Source organism: Ananas comosus, linkage group 16, assembly GCF_001540865.1.
Source record: "Ananas comosus cultivar F153 linkage group 16, ASM154086v1, whole genome shotgun sequence".
NCBI classification, from domain to species: Eukaryota; Viridiplantae; Streptophyta; class Magnoliopsida; order Poales; family Bromeliaceae; genus Ananas; species Ananas comosus.
The window spans coordinates 7,849,762-7,859,394 of record NC_033636.1 but is presented as its reverse complement, the minus strand read 5'-3'; the positions used below and the strand labels follow the sequence as shown (position 1 = coordinate 7,859,394).

The following is a 9,633-nucleotide window of genomic DNA, read 5'->3' as shown; positions in this document are numbered from 1 at the left end:
AAGATGAAATTCATCGTTAATTAAAAAAAAAATTATAAGTTGCACTACTTAAGATGTAAAGTACATCTTTCAGATAAAAATTACACTCTTTAAACGAAAATTATACTCTTTGGAAGATATTTACACTGTTTCTCCTCTTATTGCACTCTTTCAGATGTAAACTGCACCAACTAAGATAAAAATTACACTCTTTAAACGAAAGTTGCACTGTTTTTCCTCTTGTTCCACCATTTCTCCTCTTGTTACACTATTTTTTATCTTAAACTGCACCCCTTTAAGAGATATTTATACTGTTTCTCCTCTTGTTGCACTGTTTCTTCTCTTGTTGCATTATTTCTTCTTTTGTTACACTGTTTTTATCTTAAACTGCACCCTTTAAGAGAAAAACAGTGTAACAAGAGGAGAAATAGTGCAACAAGAGAAAAAATAGTGCAACAAGAGAAGAAACAGTATAAATATCTCTTAAATGAGTGCAGTTTAAGATAAAAAACAGTATAACAAGAGGAGAAACGGTGCAACAAGAGAAGAAACAGTGCAATTTTCGTTTAAAGAGTATAACTTTCATCTTAATGGATATAGTTTACATCTGAAAGAGTGCAATAAGAGGAGAAACAGTGTAAATATCTCCCAAAAAGTGTAATTTTTGTTTAAAAAGTGTAATTTTCATCTTAAAGCTGCAGTTTACATTTTAAGTAATACAACTTATAAGTTTTTTTTCAGTTAACAATACAATTTTATCTTCATCCTTATTTTTCTATAATTTTTTATCTTTATTTTTTTTTTCTTGCTTCTTTTATAATTTTTTTGGTCACCCCTCTCTGCCAACGGCCACGGTGCCGACGACGATGCCGCTAAGGACCCCCCGCTCCGAGGCTACAACGCCGCAGTGACCTCCACGGTGTCGGCGCCGGCACCGAGATGCATCGTCGTCGGAGGCGGCAGAGGAGGAAGGAAAGGGAGATGACGAGAAGGGCGGAGGAGGGCAAGAGAGGCGTCGTCGTCGGAAACAGTGGAGGAGAGTCGAAGAGGAAAAAAAAAAAGAGTTGCGACGTCGCCTCGACAGGGTCGGAGGCGAGGAAGGTGTAAGGGTGTGCAGGCGAGGGTAAGAATGCGTCGGCATATTGTCGGCGCCGGCAAAGATGCGTCGTCGTCGGAAGCGGTAGAGAAGGAAGGAGAGGGAGAGGACGAGAAGGATGGGGAAGGGCGAGAGAGGCGTCGTCGTCGAAAACGGTGGAGGAGAGTCGGAGAGGAAAAAAAAAAAAAGTCGCGGTGCGGCCTCGGCAAGGTTGGAGATGAGGAAGGTGCGGGGGTGTGTGGACGAGGGTAAGGATGCGCCGGACAAGCCACCTCCTCCGCCTTCGCCGCTCTATGGGAAGAGAAAGAAAAAAAAGAACGAGAGGAAAAAAAGAGGAAAGAGAAAAAGGTATAAGGGTATTTTGGTCAGTTTGTTGAAAAAGCAGACCGAATCTGTAAAAATGTAAAAAATGACCTGATTTTGCAAAAGACCAAAATAAGTGAATTTTTTATGCAAATTGACCTAATATTAATTTGAGAAATTAAAGCACCAACTTATTTATAGTTGAATTTCATTGTAAATATATTATGAGTGTAGTGTTGACTTTTCTGAAGCCTCTTTCGACGACGATCGCCTCTCCATCTCCGCATCTTCTTCTTCTTCTCCATGAAAGCCGTAGCTCGACTCCTCCCTCACTCCCCTCCTCCTCTCCCTTCCCCGCCGCATCGCTCCAACTACTACAGCCCCCAAAACCCTAACCCTAAGCTCGCACACCTCTCCTTCCCCTTCAATCCCTCCTCCTACGCCGCCGCCGCCGCGGCCGCGGCGGTTCCCCGCGCACTCTCCTCCGCCGGCGCGGCGGAGCAGGAGAAGCCGATCGTGGTGGTGGGATCCGCCAACGCCGACATCTACGTCGAGATCGACCGCCTCCCCCGGCCCGGAGAGACCGTCGCCGCGAGCCGGGGGCGCACGCTCGCCGGGGGAAAGGGCGCCAACCAGGCCTGCTGCGGCGGCCGCCTCGCCCCCGGGAACCCCACCTACCTCGTCGGCCGCGTCGGCGACGACGCGCACGGCCGCCTCATCGAGGACGCGCTCCGCGGCGGCGGCGTCCGCCTCGACCGCCTCGCGCGCGTCGGCGCCGCGCCCTCCGGCCACGCCGTCGTGATGCTCCAGCCCGACGGCCAGAACTCCATCATCATCGTCGGCGGCGCCAACATGAGCGGGTGGCCCCGCGAGCCCCGCCGCGAGGACCTCGACCTCGTCCGCGGCGCCGGGATCCTCCTGCTCCAGCGGGAGATCCCCGATTGGGTCAACGCCCAGGTCGCGCAGGTAATTAGCTTAAATCTTCTCAAATTTGGTTGGAACGTGAAGAGGATTTTAAATTTCTTACAGGATTTGATTGAGAAAGGTTGGATTTTGGGTACATTGCATTTGCATTGGTGCTCAGGTAATTAGCTCAAGTTTTCTCAATTTTGGTTGGAATGTGAAGAGGGTTTTACGTTTCTTACAGAATTTGAATGAGAAAGAATGGATTTTGGGTAAATTGCGTTGTTGCGCAAGTAATTAGTCAAGAGTTCTCTTTTTTTTTTTAGAGGATTTTGAATGACAAAGGTCGAATCTTTGGGTACGATGAATTGCTGCTCAAGTAATTAGCTCAAATGCTCAATTTGGTTGTAATGTGAAATTGATTTGAATTTCTTTGAGAGTTTGGATGAGAAAGTTCGGATCTTTGGGTACGTTGACTTATTGTTCAGGTTGTTCAAATGTTCAAATTTTCTTTGGAATATGAAACGGATTTAAATTTATAAGAAGATTTGCATGGAAAAAGCTTGGCTTTTTTTTCTCTGATTTTTTGTTTCTTAGTTGCCTCAATTTGATGTTTGAGATACCGCAATTTTAGATCTCGTTACAAATTTAGTCTCTTATCTTGGATATTGATTATATTGCTTAAACTATTCTCCGTATTTGATACAGTGTTTGGAACAGAGTTTTATGTTTGTGGCTCTGTTTTTGTCAACCTAGGAAGCAAAAGGCGCTGGAGTACCTGTTATAATGGATGCTGGAGGCGTCGACACTCCTATTCCAAAGGAACTCTTTGGTTTTGTGGACATTTTTAGCCCGAATGAAACAGAGCTGGCACGTTTGACCGGAATGCCCACAGAGACATTCGAGCAGATCAGTCAGGCTGCGGTGAAATGCCATGAAATGGTGAGTTGCGTATGTCGAGCATTACTTGCGCTCGAAAACAACTACCTTAGTTGGGCGTCTCATAGTAAGCTATTTGTAAGATTCTTATGTTGCTTCAAAATCCTGTTTCATTGCCTTTTGGCTGAATTGGAGGATAGTCCAGTATAAATATTGCGAATTCCACATTGTTTCTGAAACCTACATTTTAGGCTTTTTTAGAGCATTTGAGTTATGAGCGAAGAGATAGTATAACATAGTGGAACAAAGGCGAAGGTTGCAGGGTCAGTTTGAGGGGGTTGCTAAAAGTCTACCAACATTTCCTGCATGATAATTCTATAATGTTATTGAATCCGCAGAAAATGGGTTTGATCTTGTATCTTTCCACCTTTTCCTTCATGATGTCACTTACTCTACTAGACTTATATGACCTCTGCATTCTATTGCAATTTGAACACGCATACCAGATAAGCAACTTCAAAACAAAATGGAAATTCAACTTGAGCCTAACTTTAATTGTGTTCGAAATCCTAGAAACACTTTTTTGCTGAAGAACTCGATTTAATCTTTCTGTTGTGATCTATCATTAAAGTATAAACAGAGACAGTAGGTAATTTGTGTAATCATATCAGGGGCTCAAGCTAGTCCTAGTGAAACTCGGGTCGAATGGATCAGCTCTATTTGTCGAAGGGGAGGAACCTATCCGACAACCCGTTATTCCTGCCGCCAAAGTAGTCGATACCACCGGAGCCGGTGATACATTCACAGCCGCTTTTGCCGTGGCTCTTGTCGAGGGCAAGCCCATGAAGGAATGCTTAAGATTTGCTGGTACAAATTATTCATGTTTAATACTTTGTTTTGATTTCAAATTTTCTATGTTATAAATAATCCATTTTTTGGAACTTCAGCTGCAGCAGCTTCTCTGTGTGTTCAAGTGAAGGGGGCCATTCCAAGCATGCCCGATAGGAAATCGGTCGTCGAGCTTCTCCAATCTCCCGCGCTTGAGACTATATAAAAATAAACAATTAGGTGATTCTTTTACTTCTTCCTTCCGAAAATAAATGTGTAAGTAGTTTCCTCTTTTGACGATTTGATGTTGGAGTTTGTCTGTAATCTGTATCAGTGTTCAACTTTCAGTCTCAAGGAATGCTCCTTTGAGCAACATTTTTACCGAAATGGTCGTTGCGATGCGAGTATTTGCTCTTATAATGGTTGAATGAAAAGTGCATTTTGTTGTCTCAGATTGTTATATTATCCAAATTTCGACAAACTAGAAAGGGTTTATTAACATAGGCTTGCATCATTGCGCATAGTGCTGCGACTTCGCAGTCTCGATAAAGTTTCGATCTCATGTTAAATATGTCACATATTTTGGTTGGTGAATCTTTTAATGGCTTGGCCTTCTTATACTTAAAAAAGGTTCAAGTGTAGTATTGCAGTTATTCGCTTTAAGCTTATAAGAGAGTAAAAACATACAAAACTTATCTGAATTATAGACCATTTTTAATCAGATATTTAATCTTTCAAAATTTTAATTTTACTATTCAATCCATTAATTTGTCTGATTTGATTCAGTCAATAGTTTGACTTCAAAATTTAAGTCAATTACTTATATTAATAAATTTATAGGTGCGAGAATTGTGTGAAATATATTAAGTAAATCTCTAAAGATAAACAACACACTTAAAAGTTGAAGTCAAAGTTCCGACTCATTCATATTTATCAATATTGCGAAAAGGAAAATGTCTTTCATTTTAATAGGAGCACCAGAAAAGATTCTTCCAAAGAAAATCTCTTCTTTACTCTCCTATGGCTAAACTCTAAAGCAAAGAGTGCTTATGAACTATTCATGGCCCCAAACAGCTGAACCCCTAAAGCTTTTGTAGAGCCCAAAAGTGTATCATTATCAGTGCAAATAGGACTAATGCATCATAATTAATTCAGAATCATCTGTAATGAATGATGAAATAAAGAGCTCCGCCGCCGAGAAAACAACGAAAATATTTGTAATTTTAGATTGTGCTGATTTTCAGAATAGAGGATCAACATAGGTTGTTTCCCAGTAAGGAATAATGAAGCATACCAGAAATAGATAGTAAAGCTAGTTTATGAGTAACATAACTATATTTGCCATTACACATGTATCTTTTCTGCAATTCACACATGCCCAGTTGCATTACTCACCAAAAGGTGCTACAACATTCACTTTGTCATTTGCTATTATTGGAAAACCTCATACTATTAACATATATATGTATACGAGCACGGCGAAATCGATCATAGCCTACGAAAGTTGATTTGAGCACCGTGCTGAGGATGGAGAGTTATAACAGTGTACGGGGCGTGAATGTACGATGGTGAGAGCTCGAAGGTGAACCGCTGAAGGATCATGCTGAGCCCCATCTTAGCTTCGAGCAGCGCGAAACTTTGCCCGATACAAATGCGGGGCCCCCAACCAAAAGGAAAGAACGCGACTTGGTCATTTGAAGCCTTTGATATCCCCTCAGCGAATCTCTCCGGCCTGAACTCGGATGCGTCTTGGCCCCAGATGTCGGGATCGTGGTGCAGGAAGATGGTGAGCAACATGAGGGTTACTCCAGGCGGGTAAGTTATGCCTCCGAGCTTCATTTCTTTGTATGTTTTCCTGTTGAGGAAGATCACAGGCGGGTAGAGTCGAAGAACCTCGTAAAAGATCATCGTCACCTGTCGCACATAGAGTTCAAATTATTCCTGATATGTTCTAGTTTAACACGACTTTCGAATCTTCCAATGTCTATACGCTGCATAATTCTTCATTCACCGAAAACAAGAACAAAAACTCTACGAGAATTAAACTGATACTCACAATCTTTAAGCGGCTCAAGCCTTCGAAATCAGGTCTACCATTCCCAAAGACTTGCAAAACCTCTTCTCTTGCGCGAGCCTGCCATTCGGGATGCATGCTTAGAGCAACCATCGTCCATGTCAGCAATACCGACGTCGTCTCTTGTCCTGCAAAGTAGAATAGCTTGCATTCTTCGATCACCTCGTCAGTGCTCATCTTGAGGTTCGAGTTTGCATTCTCTTCGAAGTACCTCATATTCGACTCCAACATCAAGCCCAGTAGGTCATCGTTAGTAGCTTCGCCCACCTTAATAGCTTTTTCTCTCTTCCCGATTATGCCTCTTAGGAGCGATCGAATCTCTCCATCGATCTCTTTCATTCTACTATTGTTTTTCGTCGGGAGAAACCTATACAACAGCGAATAATGATAGTGTTTATCAAAATACATCATATTTCAACCGATTGAGTTCAATGGTTTAACGGCAAATCGTAACAGGCAATTGGAACATCGACCCAAATGAGAAAAGGACACACCTGTAACCTGGGATAAACAAATACTGAAAAGCCTGAATAAGGCGCTCGGCAAGCTCTGATTGAAGCTGAAATATTCGTCGTCCTTCTTGGTAGCTGCTACCGAAAGCAGTTCGGGAGATGACGTCTCCCGTGAAGTTCTGCAGCTCCGGCCAAACATCTATTTCAGACGATCCTTCTGACGGAACTAAATTCTCCCATCTGGCGATCAACTCAGTACAACAAGTAGAGAACGACGGCAACATACGCTGCAAAAGTACACACAAAGAAAAGACTCATTGAGGAGGAAAATGTGAGTTAGTTAACACTGGACTGCATCTATCTTTGTATATCAGATCGGAAATTTAGCTTCATATCAACTATTTCTTATCGTCGGATGCCCTAGAAGCAAGGATTTAATGACCAGTGTTGTACGGTGCCGACAAAGTATCTGCATGACTCAACCCTGCTACTGACGGTACAGCCGAAAACCCTTTTTTTTCTGAAACTATCAAGTAATTATATCAGTAAGTTACAAATATTTAACAAACGATATATTGAGAAATCCAAAATATACTAGGGCCAAAGAAAATAAAATTTGCCAAACACAGGTATCGTCAAAGGCACACATCAGCATGGCACGGTGCGGCACCGTGTCATACCGTGCTGGTGCTCAACATGACTCTGTGCCTCGGCACTTAAATCCTTGTCTAGAAGAAACCAAAGAATCATCTATGTGTATGGATTCCCTTTTGTTCTGGACAATGAAATCTTGTCGGAACTGTCCATATCTTGTTCATCCTTCGTAACCATATCGCACACCGTAACCTACGAAATAGGACGGATGTTCCTTCGAAACCACAAATTACCTTAAGCTTTTCGAGATGAAAAGCCGGATTGAGGATTCTCCTGTGCCTGGCCCATTTTTCGCCCTTGTAGTTTGCGAGCCCGTCAGCCAACAATCTTGCAAGAGGGCTCACTGACGGCTTCTCAAAGTGCCCAAACTTGTTCGACAGAACTTCCCTCACCAGCTCTGGGTCTGTAATTGTCACTCTGGGTGTTGGACCAAACCAAGTAAAAGAAATTTTACCTGCAGTTTTGAGCTTCCCACATATCAGAGATTCATCATAATGATCATTTAAAGAAGCTTTACGACATCTTACACATTTCAGATCAAAATTTCGTGCATTTTAATTTCACTCCACTTCTTACATCTCTTCGAATTGGCAGATCATCAAAGGGTTTGTTTTTACCCCAGTTGAGATCCCGTGCTTTTAAAAGCATTGGAACTCAACGTGCTTATAATTCTTTAACTGCTGGATTATTCTAAAGTTTGAAAAATTTTAGAATGCACTGGTTATATTAGTGACGTGGCATTTCTAATTAATCAAATAAATTTTTTTGAGTAAATCCATCACATCATAATTATAAAATAAATATTTTTATTATACTTTATTTTTAGAAGGAGAGATATGAATGACTTGTTATTGCTATAAATATGATACAGTAAATATTTTTCTAAAATCCATACAGTACTAGTAAAAAAAAAACTACTAGTATGTTCTAAAAATGAGTATATATTTTACAAGAGTTGAGCTCTTGTCCTTTTAAAAGCATAGAAGTTGCTTTTAAAAGCATAAGAGCTTAAGATGCAAGTAATTTTTTTAACTGCCGGATCGTGTTAAGATCTATGCAGCACAGATTAATAGTACTATATAAATTTTGAGATGATCTGGCGGTTGAAAAGCCACAAGTATTTTTAAAAGCAGAGGAGTTCAACTCCGTTGTACTTTTTGAATAGAAAAGATGTAAAATATATCTGACCGTGCAGCTGCATAATTTGGTGGAAGAGGGGGGAGACGCGGGGGACGATGCGGTGAGGGGAGGGGGAGAGAGGGAGNACGCGGGGGACGATGCGGTGGGGGGAGGGGGAGAGAGGGAGGGGCCGGGAGCGGGCGGCGGCGTTGAGCCGGGCGTTCTCCGGGAGGTCGCCGGCGAAGGGGTGGTAGCGGCTCCCGCGCAGCCCCTGCGCCCGCAGCGCCCGCTCCAGCCGCCTCGGCCGCAGCAGCCCCCACTCCACCATCGGCACCCCCCACAACACCGCCATCCCCACCACCACCACCACCACCACCACCACCACCGTCGCCGAGCTCCACGCCCACGCCCATGGCGACTCGACCTCGACCTCAATGCCCACTCCCATGGCGACGCGCGAGGGGTAAGGGGTAAAGGGTGGGGAGGAGCAAAAGTGCGTGAGGCGATAGGTATCTGAAATTCAAAGTCTTCAAGGGATTTTTTTATTTTTTTTATTTTTTTATTTTTTTATTTTTTTTTGTTGTGTGTGTGTGTCGTGTAGTGAACTATTAATAGGTAGTTTACTGTTTTTTTGGAAAACTTCAAAAACCTCGTGTGGTTTCGTAGTTTTTCATTTTGCCCTCCTGTGATTTAAAATGTATCAATTTGCTCCCTGTGGTTTCTTTTTTTTCTTTTTTTTATCAATTTTATTATTTTTTTTTCTTAAATCAGTGATAAAGTTAAAATTAAAGGATACTAAAGTAAATATTTGATAAATTTAGATAGGTATCTGAAGTTTTTTGTACATAATTTAATAAAATATTAACGAAAAAGCTACCGAAAAGATAAAAAAGAAACCACAGGGGGTAATTTGATACATTTTAAACCACGGGGGGTAAAGTGAGAAACTACGAAACCACAAGGAGGGTTTTTAAAGTTTTCCCTTTTTTTTTTAAGGCTTGGTTAATTTTATAGAGTTCACTGCAAAAATATTAAATAGTAAATTTATTTTTATAAAATTAAGTTATTAGATTTAGACTTAGTTTGGTATTGAGATTATTAAATAAAGTGGAGAGCTAAATTATAGAAAATTCATCTGTCAATATCTGTTTTTTCACTTTTCCTCTCTGTCATTTAAAAACTTATACTTTGTCTGCTTAAAAATATAAAATTTTTACAAGAGAGTACGGTGTGACAAAATGAATAAATTGCCCTTATCTTCTTCATCTCCTTTTCAATCCTGCTCATCCCGCACCCTCGCCCGTACCTCCCTTGAGGGCGAGGGCAAGGCGGCGGAGTAGGGCAAG

General features: G+C 41.8%; 2 protein-coding genes across 2 annotated transcripts; one reads left to right on the top strand and one right to left on the bottom strand.

The window, feature by feature from the left end:
• On the top strand, positions 1,597-4,440 carry LOC109722631 (ribokinase). Its single transcript, XM_020250735.1, has 4 exons — positions 1,597-2,344; positions 3,038-3,223; positions 3,832-4,027; positions 4,108-4,440. Exons 1-4 carry the CDS (start codon positions 1,682-1,684, stop codon positions 4,212-4,214), a joined length of 1,152 nt encoding a protein of 383 aa, XP_020106324.1. The 5' UTR covers positions 1,597-1,681; the 3' UTR covers positions 4,215-4,440.
• LOC109722323 (cytochrome P450 72A15-like) lies at positions 5,250-8,833 on the bottom strand. The gene is made up of 5 exons (XM_020250343.1): positions 8,357-8,833; positions 7,402-7,622; positions 6,557-6,801; positions 6,045-6,429; positions 5,250-5,902 (listed from the first exon to the last, which is right to left on the bottom strand). Exons 1-5 carry the CDS (start codon positions 8,733-8,735, stop codon positions 5,477-5,479), a joined length of 1,656 nt encoding a protein of 551 aa, XP_020105932.1. The 5' UTR covers positions 8,736-8,833; the 3' UTR covers positions 5,250-5,476.